This window comes from Scyliorhinus torazame, chromosome 16 (genome assembly GCF_047496885.1).
Source record: "Scyliorhinus torazame isolate Kashiwa2021f chromosome 16, sScyTor2.1, whole genome shotgun sequence".
NCBI classification, from domain to species: Eukaryota; Metazoa; Chordata; class Chondrichthyes; order Carcharhiniformes; family Scyliorhinidae; genus Scyliorhinus; species Scyliorhinus torazame.
In genome coordinates, this window is record NC_092722.1 from 50678046 (window position 1) to 50694209 (window position 16164).

At 44.5% G+C, this 16164-nt stretch overlaps 2 protein-coding genes across 6 annotated transcripts in view; one reads left to right on the forward strand and one right to left on the reverse strand.

Moving 5' to 3' along the window:
- LOC140392366 (mannan-binding lectin serine protease 1-like) overlaps nt 1-7763 on the forward strand; it is a 42024-nt gene extending 34261 nt beyond the window's left edge. For 2 of the 3 annotated variants that reach the window (XM_072477664.1, XM_072477665.1), the window contains 2 exons: nt 6960-7060; nt 7647-7763. In XM_072477664.1, the coding sequence (XP_072333765.1) occupies nt 6960-7060; nt 7647-7748 (203 nt within the window). In that variant the 3' untranslated portion in view covers nt 7749-7763. The remainder of the gene's footprint in view (nt 1-6959; nt 7061-7646) is intronic. The other variant, XM_072477666.1, reaches the window with a different exon arrangement.
- A 1415-nt stretch (nt 7764-9178) lies between these two features.
- Nucleotides 9179-16164, reverse strand: part of tardbpa (TAR DNA binding protein a) — a 45513-nt gene continuing 38527 nt past the window's right edge. Inside the window, exons 6-7 of one of the 3 annotated variants that reach the window (XM_072478477.1) lie at nt 9667-9791; nt 9179-9500 (exon numbers count right to left, since the gene is read on the reverse strand). In XM_072478477.1, the coding sequence (XP_072334578.1) occupies nt 9465-9500; nt 9667-9791 (161 nt within the window). In that variant the 3' untranslated portion in view covers nt 9179-9464. Of the gene's footprint in view, nt 9501-9666; nt 9795-16164 lie in introns of all 3 variants that reach the window. The other 2 variants (XM_072478476.1, XM_072478478.1) reach the window with 2 other exon arrangements.

A 16164-nucleotide genomic window follows, 5' to 3' on the forward strand; every position in this document is an offset into this window, starting at 1 on the left:
CACCTTCCTCACTGTCTACAATACCACCTATTTTAGGGGTCATCTGCAAACTTAATCATCAGGCCTTGTACACTCTTGTTCAAATCACTGATATAGATAACAAGCAGCAATGGGCCCGACACTAACCCCTGAGGCACACCACGAGTCACAGGCCTCCAGTCCGACAAGCATCCTTCCACCATTACCCTCTGCTTCCTACCATCAAGACAATTGTAGATCCAATTTGCTCCCTCCTGTCTAATTCCATCAACATTTGCCTTGCCACAATTTACAACTTGCACCTGTGGACCAGATTTTGCCATTTCCATAACTATTTTAAAATGAATACAACTATGGTCACTGGTCTGAAAGTGCCCCCCCCCCCCCCCTCCCCCCACGGGCACCTCAGTCACTTGCCCTGCCCTATTTCCCAAGAGTAGGTCAAGTTTTGCCCTTTCCCGAGTAGGACCCTCCACATACTGTCTGAGGAAACTTTCCTGAAGACACGGAACAAATTCCACCCCATCTAAGCCCCTAACACTATGGCAGTCCCAGTCTGTGTTAGGAAAATTAACATCCCTACTATGCCAGCCCTATTACTCCTGCAAGGCTCCCTAATCTCACTGCATAATTGTTCCTCTAATTCTTGTTGACTATTTGGGGGCATGTAGTACAACCGCAATAATGTCACCCTCCTCTTCTTATTTCTTAGTTCCACCCACAAAACCTCGCTGGATGATTCCTCGGTTATTTCATCTCTGACGACTGCCGTGACGCTCCCCTAAATCAAAAATGCACCTCCCCCTTCCTCTCTTTCCTCCATCTCTGTCCCTCCTGAAGCACCTGGAACATTAAGCTGCCAGTCCTGTCCCTCCCGTAGCCATGTTTGAGTTATGGCTATAATATCCCAGTCCCACGTCCCCATCCCTGCCCTGAATTCACCAGCCTTACCTGTCAATCCTGCCTCTTGCATTGAAATAGATGCAATTGAATCCAGCAGCTTTTCCCCACTCCATGCCGTGCTCCTGCCTATCATGTCTATTAAGCTTCCCGTTGCTGAGGTACCCCCCACCCCGCCAGTTTAGTTTACATCCTCCCTTGTAGCATTAGCAATTCTGCACCCCACCCCCAGGAAATTGGTCCCCCTCCAGTTCACTCCTCTTAAACCAGGTCACCTCCTACCCAGAAAGGATCCCAATGATGTAAGAATCCTTATCCTTGCCCCTCAGGCCTCAGAAACACTTGGAAGCCGATATATTCCTTGGTACAGTGGCAGCGCACAGTCAGATCCCACACATACCCCAGGACATTTACCCCTCTCCTAACAGACCACCCCCTCTTACTCCACCTCAATAATGTCCCTTATCCTCACACAGTAGGATCCTGCACATACAAACACACACACACACTCAGACTCAGACTCACAGTCACAAACACTATTTGGAGTACTGTGTACAGTTCTGGTCGCCTCATTTTAGGAAGGATGTGGAAGCTTTGGAAAAGGTGCAAAGAAGATTTACCAGGATGTTGCCTGGAATGGAGAGTAGGTCTTACGAGGAAAGGTTGAGGGTGCTAGGCCTTTTCTCATTAGAACGGAGAAGGATGAGGGGCGACTTGATAGAGGTTTATAAGATGATCAGGGGAATAGATAGAGTAGACAGTCAGAGACTTTTTCCCCGGGTGGAACAAACCATTACAAGGGGACATAAATTTAAGGTGAAAGGTGGAAGATATAGGAGGGATATCAGAGGTAGGTTCTTTACCCAGAGAGTAGTGGGGGCATGGAATGCACTGCCTGTGGAAGTAGTTGAGTCGGAAACATTAGGGACCTTCAAGCAGCTATTGGATAGGTACATGGATTACGGTAAAATGATATAGTGTAGATTTATTTGTTCTTAAGGGCAGCACGGTAGCATTGTGGATAGCACAATTGCTTCACAGCTCCAGGGTCCCAGGTTCGATTCCGGCTTGGGTCACTGTCTGTGCGGAGTCTGCACGTCCTCCCCGTGTCTGCGTGGGTTTCCTCCGGGTGCTCCGGTTTCCTCCCACAGTCCAAAGATGTGCAGGTTAGGAGAATTGGCCAATGATAAATTGCCCTTAATGTCCAAATTGCCCTTGGTGTTGGGAGGAGGTGGTGAGTTTGGGTAGGGTGCTCTTTCCAAGAGCCGGTGCAGACTCAGGGGGCCGAATAGCCTCCTTCTGCACTGTAAATTCTATGATAATCTATGATTGATCTAGGACAAAGGTTCGGCACAACATCGTGGGCCGAAGGGCCTGTTCTGTGCTCTATTTTCTATGTTCTATGTTCTATAATGTGGTATCGGCCAGATTTGAAAGAAAAAGTGTTTAAGTTGAGAATTGATGAAATCTCTTTTGAATCACAACAGAAAAGATTCACCCTCATTTACACAGTCTCTGGTTACAACCCCAACCTTCTGGAAAATGACGCCCACCCCCTCAGGTTTTCGTGATACAAACACAGAATGGGACGGTACAGAACTGGCCCTTTATCCCAATCAGCCAGCAGTGACAACAAAAATCACTTTAATCTGCTCTCATCCCACATCCCAGCACTTGGCCCCAACTCATTAATGTTCGGACACTTCCAAGTGCTCATCCGGGGAATTTTGAAAGATTGTGAGGTGATTTCACCCTCTGGGTGAAATGTGTTTCCTAAAATCCCCTCCACATTCTGCCCACCGTGTTATTGACCCTTCAACTAAGGGGAACAGCTGTTCCCCTGTACCCTGTCCATGCCCCTCCTAATCTTCTCCACCACAAAGCAGGTCCTCTCTGACTTCTCTGCTCTAAGGAAAACAACCAGAGCTTATCCAGCCTCTCTTCATAGCTCACATAGTCCACCCCAGTCAACATCCTGGTTCCTCTCCTCTGCACCCCCTCCAGTGCAGTCAGCTCCTTCCTATAGTGCGATAGTGCGGTGACCAGAACTGTCCAGCTTCCAACAGCCTCCCCCCCCCCCCCCCCCCCCCCGCTCTTGTAATCTGATAAAGGGAAGTGTCCCGTTTGCTTTCTTAAGCAACCTGTCCCGCAGCCTCTCCAAGGATCTGTGGCAAGTATCCCCAAGGTCCCTGTGTTCCTCTGACCTTCCTAGTGTCCTGCCATTCATCGAGTCGGCCCTGGTCGTGTTACTCCTGCCAAAGGGCGTCACCTCACACTTTTCAGGGTTAAATTCCATCTGCCACTGATCTGTTTGTTTGACCGTCCCGTCTCTGTTCTCCTCCAACCTCAAACCAGCCGGCAATTCTTCTCATCCCCCCATCCCCCACATTTTCTCCTCCAACTTCTATATATCACAAACAATAAGGGATCCAGCACTGATCCCTGTGGTACGTCAGCCTTCTCCCACCACCGTCTGGGCCCCAATCACAAACTCAGTTCTGCTTCCAAGGTACCCGATCTCCCATGTGCATTTGACTTCTTTATCAGTCTCCCATGTGGGACCTTGTCAGAGGCTTGGCTGCAATCCAGATACACTACATCAACTGCACCACCCTCATCTGGTCACCTCCTCAAATTTCAGCCCATTTGTTAGGCACAGCCTCCCTCTGCCACACTGACTATTCCTGATCAAAGCTTGCATCTCCCAAGTGGAGATTGATTCTCCAGCCCCACATCAATATTTCCCTCAGCTTCACACAGCAAGATCCCACACTGGAGACCATCAGATTCTGTGTCTTTATCCCCCCCTCCCTTGACCCACCAACCAATGTCCACCTCTGCTTTGCTCTCTCTGAATACCCCCTCCCACGCCATCACCTCACTGGCTTTCACCCACACAGCCCACAACATTCCCCACCCCCCAGTGTGGACACTGTCACGGTGCGAGGAATATGGGGCGGGGTGTGTGGGCGCAGTGGGGGGGGGGGGGGGCGCTGGACCCTGACTCTATACCAGGAACCCCCATCCACGACTCTTGTCTCTCTCTCCTCTCCCTCTGGCTTTGCACTCTCCCCTATCTCCGTCCTAATTGCACAATCAGATCCAATCACCCCTCCAGTCATGAGCAATGAAGGAAATTCTACACAGCAAGATCCCACTGGCAGTACCACGATGGTGGAGAACACCCCTCCCAAACTCTTGTCTCTTTCCCCACCCCTCCAAATCCCCTTCACATCCCCAGCCTTCAACTTTCATCACTTATCTCTCCCTCCATCACTCACTCTCCCTCAATTAATTTCTCTCCTTCCTCTCAATTCATTTCTCTCTCCCTCCCTCTCATTTCATTTCTCTCTCTCACTCCCTCTCTCTTATTTCATTTCTCTCTCTCCCTCACTCTCAATTCCTCTCTCTCTCCCTCTCTCATTTCATTTCTCTCTCCCTCTCTCTCATTTCATTTCTCTCCCTCCCTCTCTTTTCATTTCTCTCTCTCACTCTCATTTCATTTCTCTCCCTCCCTTTTACGGCTATGTGAGTAGAAAGACCGGACATAGGTTAAGCACCTTATTCAGAAGTGTTTATGGTGTACCTTTTGATCCTTGATCCTTGGTCTCAGGGTGGATGTACAATGAAACACACTGGCCGGGATTCTCTGACCCCGCGCCATGCCGCCCCGACGCCGGCTTGCCGATTCTCCGGCGTGGGTTACGTATGATCCCACCTGGTGGGACCTCTGAGTTCTGTCTAGGGGGCTGGGGGGGATCTGACCTGGGGGGGGGCCTCCATGGTGGCCTGGCCCACGATTGGGGCGAACCTATCGGCAGGCGGGCTAGTTCCGTGCTGGGCCTATGTTCCTCCGCGCCGGGCTCCGCCATATTGCCTGGAGATGGGAACCCACGTGCATTTGTAAACTCGCGTCGGCCATGGTGTGCATGCGCGGACTCGCGCCGGCTGTCGGGCCACGGAGCTGCGGACACCACTCCAGCACCATACTAGCACCCTAGGAAGGGGTGGATACCTGTCAGTTGAGGCCTGTTGACGCCGGAGTGGCTCGTGCCGCTTTTCACGCCAGCGTCAGAACTTGGCCGCAGGATTGGAGAATCTCGGCCATAATGTCCTGGCACAGGGCCTCCAAATGATGGTAGGCCCCCAAAAGGCAGAATAATCCTGTAACACCACTCAACTGACTGTTGAAAAATGCTATAAAGCCGCTCATTCGATTCTGCTGATGGGTTAACTTTTGACCTCACACGAGGACAAGGCAGCGAACCCCATCCAAGGGCTAGGCAGCAGACCTCAAAGCCATGGGGGTGGGTGGTCATCCAGGGAGAGATGGGGAGACATCCCGGGCTTGGGGGCAGGGGAGCAAAACTGAAGCTGAGCACAGGGCCCCACTAACTTTAAATCCGTCACTGCTTAGGCCTCTTTGACTATGTGACGTTAGGCAGGACATGGGCCAATAGTAAGGATGCCATAATTTTCTGGTGATTTGGCAGCTCCAGCACAACCCATTCTTTATACATGCCCCACTTGTTTGGTATGAGGATGCCAAGCTGTCTTACTTGTGAGGATCTCACGATTAGCAGTGAGAGCGAAGGATGGCGTTGAATCACAGGGAGTCATTGGCCTTTAAGAAACTCGCTGAATTGGCATGTAGGTCATTCACAGTTAAAATATTTCATACCAACTGATTTGCACGCTGTTTACTTAGACATTTCATATATTGTCTTGGACAGCATTTAGACTTGGGTGATCTTTGCTTTTTATGTTTAACACTTGTCAGCCACCATAATTTTAACTTCAATGTTTCTGTGGAGAACCATTCATATCGTAAAAAAAGAATGCAGCGATTCTATGTGAAGGAATGGCGATATATTTCCAAGTCAGGATGGCGTGTGGCTTGGAGGGGAGCCTGCAACTGGTGGTGGTGTTCCCATGCATCTGCTCTGTGCTTGTCCTTCTAGGAAGTGGTCGTGGTTGTGAGTTTTGAAGTGCCATCAACATAATTAATTGCCCCACGTTGCTTCACCGGAGCACATTTTGACAAGGAAACACAGAAGGAGATAAAGTTTGGTTAAAGAAGTAACTTTTAAGAGAGCCTTAAAGGAGGAAACAAAGATAGAGAAGCAAATAAGTTGGGGAAATAGCAGAGCTTGGGACCTAAGCAGCTGAGGTCAGTTCCACTAATGGGGGGTTGATTAAAATTGGGATGTGCAGGGCGGCAGGCGGCGCAGTGGATAGCACTGGGACTGCGGCGCTGAGGACCCGGGTTCGAATCCCGGCCCTGAGTCACTGTCTGTGTGGAGTTTGCACATTCTCCCCAAGTCTGCGTGGGTTTCACCCCCACAACCCAAAAGATGTACAGGTTAGGTGGATTGGTCACCTTAATTGGGGAAAAAAAAATAATTGGGTACTCTAAATTATAATTTTTTAAAAGAATTGGGATGTACAAGAGATCAGAATTATAGCTCAAAGATCCCAAAGGGTTCTCGGACTGGAGGTTGGAGACATGAAAATGACAAAGAGAGGAGTGACGAAAGGCCATCTAAGGGATTCGAAAACAAGAATGGAAATTTAAAAATAGAGGCATTGTTGGACTACGAGTCAGGGGTAATGGGTGAAAGTGATTTGGTGTGCATTAGGATACACACAACAAAAGTTTGGTTGCACTCAAGTTTAAGGGGGGTGGAAGATGGACAGCTGACCAGCAAAGCATTGGAATACTTGAGTCTAGAGATAGCAAAAGCATAAAAGAGAAATTCGGAAGCAAATGAACTAAGGCCAAGATAGAGTGGGTGATGTTACAGAGGTGGACACAAGTGGTTTTGGTGATGCTTATTTTAGCGTTAAAGTGGGCACCAATATTGCAAACTGTCTGATTGACAGTCAGAAGGTTGTCGCTGGTGGCGAGGGATAGAAATGATCATACGCAATGGATTTGGGTCTTTCCAGTATACGAGAGGATTTCTTTTCGTCTAGGACTGCATGTCAGACAAACAGTTTGGCCAATCAGACGCAATGTTCTTGAGAGGTGATGTGGGTAACTTACATGTCAAACCTGATATATTTTCCAATTATGTCAGAGGGGAAGCTTGGAGAAGAGAAACAGGATGGGGAACGAAGTAAAGGTCCTTTGAAGGCTCCAGAGGTAACAACGGGGGTACAGGAAGAGAAGACATTGCAGGTGATTTTCTTTCTATGACTGGATAGATAGAAATAGAACCAGAGAAGGGCATCCAACCTAGTTGGAAGATGATGGAGAGGCATGGTTAACCATGCAGGCTGCTGATGAGGGATAAGAATGTAACTTGGTATAAGCAGTGTATGTGAATCAACACTGTCACAACCAATGTGATGACATCATGACACTTTAAACATTCCCTCTATTTCCATAATGGGCAATGTCAGAAGGAATAATATTAGTAAAACATTTGGATTTACTTCTTAAAAGGCAAAATAGATTAAATAATTAATCAAAGTAAAAATAAAATAAAGAAAGGATGGTCCACAAGAACAAAATCACCATGGTAAGAAATATTGAAGCATTTGAAAGTTGCTGCGTTTTATAAAGGGTGAATACATTAAGCACTAAGTTCTGAGGTTATCCCTGGTGTTTCAGTAGTTTTATTATCTTGACAATTGTTTCAGTATCAAAATAGACTGCTAGCAGTCTAGAGGTTAATAATAGTCACCATATGTTTCAAGTATTTGTTTAGATAAAAAGTTAATTTTCTCGCCGACATTAAGATTATCTTTGTTTCCTCTTCTAGTCCGCAAGGGATAACTATGTATCCGCAATCCATACTTCATACGTCAGCACATGGGGGCGTGATGACATGCAACATAAATGTAGTATTGCTGTGTGTGAATAAAACTGAACAACACTGTCTGCTGTTTTGATTTTCATTTTCAAATTGAGAGAGCCATAGATTTTGGCGTGGGCCACCATAAATCAAACAAAGTAGGATCACTTGTCAAGTTTTGGATCAGCAGAGTGGCTTTAAGGGAATATTTGTTCAATATTGACAAATGAAAAACCAGCAGAAAAGTCCAGAGTTAATTTCTGAGCGTAAAAACAATTCTTGTTCGGACAGGTACAGACCACTTTTTAATTGTCACGTCGTGTAAGTATGCCTGTTTTGGATGTGCATAATTTAAAAACACATCTGCAATTTTAGACGAGGCAAAGGGTGGCCATTCTAAACTTGAGGAAGTAGTAAGGCTAAATTTTAGAAGCCTACATTGACTGTAGAACAGTGTTTTCAAACTTTTTTCCGAGGACCCATTTTTACCAACCGGCCAACTTTCGGGACCCAACCTGGCCGACCTTTGCGACCCACGCTGGCCGACGTGTGCGACCTAGCATTTTCTCTTGCCTGGTTTGCTGCTGACAAAAATGGAGGAAATTGTTTGGGTCCCTTTGGCCCTCGTACACGCTCCTCCAATGGGACCTGTTGGATGAAGATGAAGCCTTCCGGTGTCAGAAAGTAAGGAGTCTCCATCTGTCCAAAGTTCTGCATTTTTTTCCTATATAATTTTATCAAATAACCCCCCCCCCCCGAACTTGTAAAAAAAAATTTTTTTTAAATGAAAAAATGGATAAAATAAAATGAATAAAATAAAATAACCCCCCCCGAACTGGTTAAAAAAAAGGCTGTGACCATTTTTTAAAAAGCGGCCGCACTGTGCATGCGTGCCCCATCACCGGCGCGCATGTGCAGTTTTGCGCATTGATATGGCACGCATGCGCAGTGCAGCCACATTTTTTTTTACATGTTCGTGGCCATTTTGAAGGCTGCTTGCAGCCGGTGTTATTAAAAGCCCGCTGCAGCACACGGATTTGCGCGATCGGGAGCGCAGCGACGGACGGCTCCGCGACCCTCCCGACACCCGCCCCCGAGTTTGACAATGCCTGCTGTAGAATGATTGAGGGAGTCCCACAGGCTTAACATCCTGGAAACGAATGAATAACAGTAGAAGGTAGGAGTGTCAGCTTCATATAATGAGCGTTATTCCAGAATGGGATAATGCATTTGCAATTTAGGAAAAATAAGAAAACTGGGACTTGATACTACATTCATATCTATCCTTTGCTATAAACTAAACAAAAATTGCTCGAGAAAAATAGATGATCATAGAACTGATGAAATTCCAAATAACAGAATTGGATTCAGGCAACACATGCAGTGGCTGAATTTGGAAGTCTGCCAATCAGGAACGTTATTTTCTCTCCCATCCAATCTGTACTTCACATCACCCCCCCCCCCCCCCCCCGGAGATTCAATAATTTTGAGCATAAAGCTGCTGTTACAGAATTTTTTTTAATTTGGGGGAAAAACACACAAGTTCTGCAAGGAGTGAAGCAGGCTGCTGGCCCCACAATTTTCAGACTAACAGATTTGCAGGAAACCGATGGATCTATGAATCTGCTTCCTGTTGCGGCAAGGTGGATCCAAGCAACTTGTTTTGCTTTTCTGTAGTGTCAAAGGATTAGGCATCTTGCCAGCTGGTTCATGGAGACCAAATGCAAAATGGATTGCATTACATGCATGACTGGATCCTTAACATGTCTTTATCTTGCAACCAGTTCATTGCCATCTTCCCTTCCCACTCCGTGGTGAGATCTAAAATACAAATTGCACAACAAAAAGCTGATGTTTATATAGTGTCATGCCTCTTCTCACATTTAATTAAAAGTGGTGTTTGTTGTTATGCAGATTGTATTTTCCACATAGCAACATCCCACAAAAAGTAATGTGGATGAATGAATAGCTAATCTGTTTGGTTTACCAGAATTCCCTGCTCATTTTTGAATAGTGCCATGGAAGTTTTTTTTAAAAAATACATCTCAACAGGCAGATGAGTCCCCATCTGCAAGATGATACCTCCTGACATTTGACTTTGACAAGTTCCACCTACTGAAAAACAAACAACTTTGTTACCAAAAGTTCCATAACATTAAAATGTTTAGAAAAAAACACGTAGCTTAAATTCCACTCATAATGTGGGCCATTAAATGAGTGAATACTTTCAACAGTACTGATGTACAAACACCTCTGCAGAATTTCAAGGTCCCTGGACAAACCATTTTTGAACTGTTAAATCTCATAATTTGTGATGCTGAAATAATCCTAAAGATTACAGGGATAAAGATTCTCTGATTCTACAGGTAGAAACAATTTTAATTTGCATGTTATTTTTAACTGATGAGAAATTTTATTACATTCAAAGCAGCTTTTCTTCATAAATAACTGATAAGGATTTTTTTTTTTAACTATCATCCCATCACAATTAAATTACTTCAAAAATTAGCCAATTTGGACTAATCAAGATTTATTGCAACTAAATGAAATGAAGGTAACTATTGTCTTAAATTTTAAGCAAATAGTAAATCTACGCTATCATTCAACAAGTTATGCAGTTGGCAAATCAGCAGCTTTGCGGATTAAGTATCAAAATTTAATAATGTATTTCAGCTAGACACTGAGTAAATGCATAGTATTTAAGGCGAGTATGCATGTATGTTGGCCATGTACTGGTTTAAGTAAATACAGTAATTGTCCTGCAATTTATTGCCATTAATCAATGCAATAGCAATATTGCACTGAGATCAGGACAGTTCTCCAGATGAAACTACCCTGTCTTACGCCAATGTTCCAATTGCATTACAGAAATTGAAATGGAGGAAGGGTTCAGCTTTGTCCTTGAATTTATGGAATTCTTTGTTGTGGAAATTCATCCTGATGTCCCATGTCTGTAAACTGCTCAAAAGATTTGTGCTCAGGCTTCATGCAACCCCCGCTCCCCCGGTTTCTCAAATCCCGATTCCCCCGATATTTTGCTTCTCTCTCCTACTTAAAGCATAGTATCTTGTTGACTTAGTCAAATGAGCACCACCAACCCTCCAAGATCTGTCATTATTTATTAGTAAATCTATAATTCTTGGTACGCTCTAAAAAGTGTAGTTTATGCCTTAATAGCCATATACTAACTTACCAGCAGTGAATACAATGGGCCAAATTCCAACTCTTTCTCAGCCTGAGGATCAATTACAAAATTGCTTACTACTATTCTCGCTAGGTCCACTGTAATAATCTTTATTAGTGTCACAAGTAGACTTGCACTAACATTGCAATGAAGTTACTGTGAAAATCCCCTAGTTGCCAAACTCCGGCGCCTGTTTGGGTATACGGAGGGAGAATTCAGAATGTCCAATTCACCTAACAAGCATATCTTTCAAGACCTGTGGGAAGAAACTGGAGCACCCAGAGGAAACCCATGCAGACATGGGGAGAATGTGTAGACTCCGCCCAGACAGTGACCCAAGCCGCGAATTGAACCTGGGACTCTGGTGCTGTGAAGCAACAGTGCTAACCACGGCTGTCGTGCCACTCCTCAACATAGACCAATTTGAATGTCCGAATATCCAACTGAGCAGTTAATAAGTATTCCTGTATTATTTTGCTATTAAACTCGATACACACAAAATTAGAATTTCTTTCTGATTAATTCTTTTAGAAGTTATCAAACTCCCCGAGCTGGGGGGTGGCAGGTTGTTCAGATCTCGAGCTGGACTCTCCACCAGTAGGTTTCCTGGTGGCGTGGGGTGGCCAATGGGAAATCCCATTAGCAGGTGGCAGAATCCCACTGCTGGCGCTCTGCCCAGGAAAACCCAGCTGGCAGACCCTTATTTTTGGCAAATCAAGCCTGTTAATTCTCAAGGGACTTGACAGGGTAGATGACAAAAGGTTGTTTCCTCCTGTTGGAGAGTCCTGGACCAGAAGGCATAATCTGAGTAAGGGATTGCCAATTTAAGACAGAGGAGGAATTTCTTCTCGGAGGGTTATGAATCTACAGAATTCTTAACTGCAGAGGGGTGTAAAGGCTGGATCGTTAAGTATGTTAAAGATAGACAGACAGATTTTTAATCAGTAAGGAAATCAAGCATTGTTGGGTGAAGTTACTGGGTTATGGGGATAGAATGGAGGTGTTGACCTTGGGTAGGGTGCTCTTTCCAAGAGCCGGTGCAGACTCAATGGGCCGAATGGCCTCCTTCTGCACTGTAAATTCTATGATAATCTATGATTATGGGGATAAAGTAGTTGAGAATTAGATCAGATGAGTCATGATCTTATTTAATGGCAGAGCAGACCCAATCTGTGAATGGCCTACTTTAGCTCCCATGTTTTATGGTCTAAGCCTCCACAAGAACTGTGCGGTGGTCACTCCTGATACAATCATGGACAGATTCATCTGCAGCAGGCAGGTTGGTGAAGATGAGGTCAAGTATGTTTTTCCCACTTGTTGGTTCCCTCACCAGACTTTGTCTAGCAGCTATAACCTTTAGGACTCAGCCAGCTACTCTGCACCGGTGCTACCAAGACACGCTGGGTGCACATTTAAATCCTCCACCCAGAGCATGTTCATCTATGCCACCCTCAAGTTCTTCCAACAGTGGCGGTCAACATGGAGTACTGATTCATCAGCTGAAAGGGTACAGTATAGGGTAATCAGGTTTCTTTGCCCATACTTAGCTTGATGCCATAAGACATCTTGGGGTGTGGTTTTCATGTTGAGGGCTCCCAGGGCCACCCCCCCCCCCCCAACACACCTTGCCACTGTCACCACCTCTGCTGGGTCTGTCTTGCCGGTGGTACAGGACATACCTAGGGATGATGATGTGTGGGACATTCTGTTGCTGCTTGATTAATCGGAGGTAGCTCTTCCAATTTTGGCATATGCCCCATGATGTCAATAAGGACTTGGCAGTGTTGAATTTTCAGTCATCATTTCTGGTGCCAAGGTGGATGCAAGGTGACTCTTCGGTTTCATTCCTTATCCAATTTTTCATAGTAGTTGGGTCGGTCATTTTAAAGGGCACTTTACGAGTCATCCATTTGTCAGGACAGCAGATTTCTGTCCCTCAAGGGCATAAGCAAATGAGATGGATTTTTATGACAACTGTTTCCTGGTAGTCAATTTTGTTTTTAAAATTTAATTAAAATTTCACCATCTGTCATGGTGGGATTCAGATCTGGGATCCCACAGCATTACCCTGGATCACTAGTTTAGTGACAATACCACTACACCAGAGTCACTGCCCTCAACATCAAGGCAACATCTGACTGAGTATGGTATTAGGAAGCTCGAGCAATACATTCTGGTTGGAGTCACGCTGGGCATAAAGTAAGATGGCTGTGGTTGTTAGAGGTCAATTATCTAAGCTCCAGGACATAATTGCAAGATCAGTGTATTATCCCGGGCCCAATTCCTTCCATCATAAGGTCATATATGGGGACTGTTCAGCACCATTTGTGACTCCTCAGGTGCTGAAGCAGCAGTCAATGTCCAAATGCAACAAGACCTGGACAATATCCAGGCTTGGGCTGACAAGTTGCAAGTAATATTCATGCCACACAATGACCATCTCAAACAAGAGAGAATCTGCTCCTTGACATTCAATGACATTAACATTACTGAATCTCCCATTCATCTTGGGGCTACCATTGACCATAAACTGAACCAGACCAGCCATATAAATACCATTGCTACAAGTGGTCAGAGGCTAGGATCCTGTGGCAAGTAACGTCACCCAACACCCCAAAGCCTTTCCACCATCTACAAAGTACAAGTTAGGAGTGTGATGGAATACTCTCCACTTGCCTCGATGAGTGCAGCTCCAACACTCCAGAAGCGTGACACCATCAAGGACAATGAAGCCCACTTAATTGACATCCTATCAACAAACATGCTGGGGCTGAGAGTTTAGAGGCTGTAATGATAGCAGTGAAGCAGAGACAGGCAGGAAAGCCTTGGGACAGTCTTCAAGGTCCATGATACACACCCAATTTTTCCCCTGGCTCACAGTTTGCTGGAAGGAGTGAAAACGCTTTGCACATGCAGCCTTAGTGTTTGCTAAGTGTGCCTGATTGTATTTATGGTTCAATGTTCACCCCAAGGAAAATGAAGAGAACAAGCTTTGCACAGGCAGTATCAGTGTGCGCTTTAAGCATGCCTGAATTTTGTTTCAGCACACTGATCTGCATCAAATTTTGATATCGATCAGGTTTATATATCATGGAGATAGATGTGCATTGTCAACCACACCACCATATTTTAAGTGTGCTGCAACATGCATGCCCATGTGTTGCATTAGGCCCAGTGAAATAACATTTTCACAAAATAGTTTAAAAACATTATGATTTTCATATGTTCAAAGTTAGCACTTTAATTGTTAATGAAGGTTACTATCCTGTTTTATTTTAGCACAACATCACCCCACCACCAAAAACACTGGATCTCTCAAGTTTTCATTCTGGGTGGGTCACATCAAGTCTGGGGCATTAAAAAGGGGTCACAATAAGTCGGGAAGCATTGCTCTACAAGGCATCTGTACAAAAAGGGTAAGCATTAGCATTGCTCTTTGACCAAACTGATGAATCGCCACTATGCACAGCTATAAAAAGTCTAAACCCAGAAATGAAAATTGAAAGAATTTATTCCATGTAAAGTCATATACAAAAAGTGGAAAAGGAGGAGAAATAAAAACAGCATTGAGCTAATAGGGTCAAAGAAAAAATATTTAGTAACCTTTTAGATGATCTCCCAGAATAGTGTTGGAATGAGACTCTAAAATTTTAAAGTACTTCGCTGTGGCAGAGGTTGTTGACAATAATTAACACCATCACACTAACAATAATTAACTTATTTGAAAGGAAAGCCCCAACTTATTTATTGGATAACGTGTACAAATACCGCAACTTCATGCCCTTACATGTATTTCAATGCCATGTTTTGTGGCGATGCACCAATGCATTGCTACTTGCGATGTTGCCAACAGTTCAGCCAGCAACTTAATTTTTGCACTCTGCTGCATACATGCAGAATCCAAATGTTATTGTCCAGCTTACTCCATAATAATGGTGAATGTCGTTCACCTGTTACTTAGTGCAAAATCTAGGCCATCAACTTTTCAAATTGTGCAATTTTCAATGTGCTTCGAGGCAGACTATTACAACATTTTGAATTTGTAATTATAATAAAGATAAAAGCAAATTACTGCGGATGCTGGAATCCGAAACAAAAACAGAAAATATTGGACAATTTCAGGTCTGACAGCAGCTGTGGAAAGAGGGAGCTAACAGAGTCTGGATGACTCTAAGGCTTTGACAAAGTCATCCAGACTCAAAACATTAGCTCCCTCGTTTTGCCACAGCTGCTGCCAGACCTGCTGAGATTGTCCAATATTTTCTGTTTTTGTATTTATAATACATCTGCATGCTGTTATTTCCAAGGATAAAAATTAAGCATTGAATTCCAGGATTCTCTAATGGCTCAATTTGCACTGCCACACATGGAACGAAGATAGCAGACCAGGACAATTCCAGCTTAATATCTTTAGTCTGCCCTGAGTTAGCTGATCCCAGCTGGAACAGCAGATAAATTACAAATTTGCAAAGGCACTGCTGATACTAAAAACTTTAAATAGACACAAACATTCAGCAGTTCAGGCAAATCTGTGGAGAGAGAAACATAGTTAACATTTCAGATTGCTGACATTTCATCACTAGAGAAGTTAGCAATTTCAGTTTCGAAGCAACTGCTGAGCCAAGAGAAAAGGGTGGGGAAGCAAGAACACAAGGGTAGACCTTTGACAGGATGAAAAATAAGACCATAAGTAGGAGCAGAAAGTAGTAGGTCACTCGGCCCATCAAGTCTGCTCCTCCATTCAATGAGATAGTGGCTGACCAACTCCACTTTCCCACCTTATCCCCATAACCCTTGATAGATAGGACTGAATTTAAAAAAGATGGGATGAGACCAAATGGATGATAATGGAATAATAAAGAAACTAAATATGTTCAATGCTCAGATTGATAGGTTTTTAATCAGTAGGGGAATCAAGGGTTACAAAGAGAAAGCAGGAAAGTAAACTTAGTGTTGCACAGCCATGACCTTATTAAATGGTGGAGCAGGCTTGAATGGCATACTCCTGTTCCTATTTCTTATGGACTAGTCTTTTGGATTTAGAGATGTCTAAATGGTGACAGCAGTTTCATCACCAATAAGTGTTATGAGAAAGTGGAAATAATTAAATGATCAAACTTAATGTTAAGGCCACACGGCAGTGAAAAGCCTATTGTAAGGGGTGTTGTTCTTTGAGCTTGCATTGTGTGTGATTGGAACCATGTAGGAGCCTGAAAACAGGTGTCAAGAGTGGGAACTGCAAGGGGCTCAGTCATGCATGCAGATTGAATGGAACTCAGCAAAAGTATCAATCAATGTACC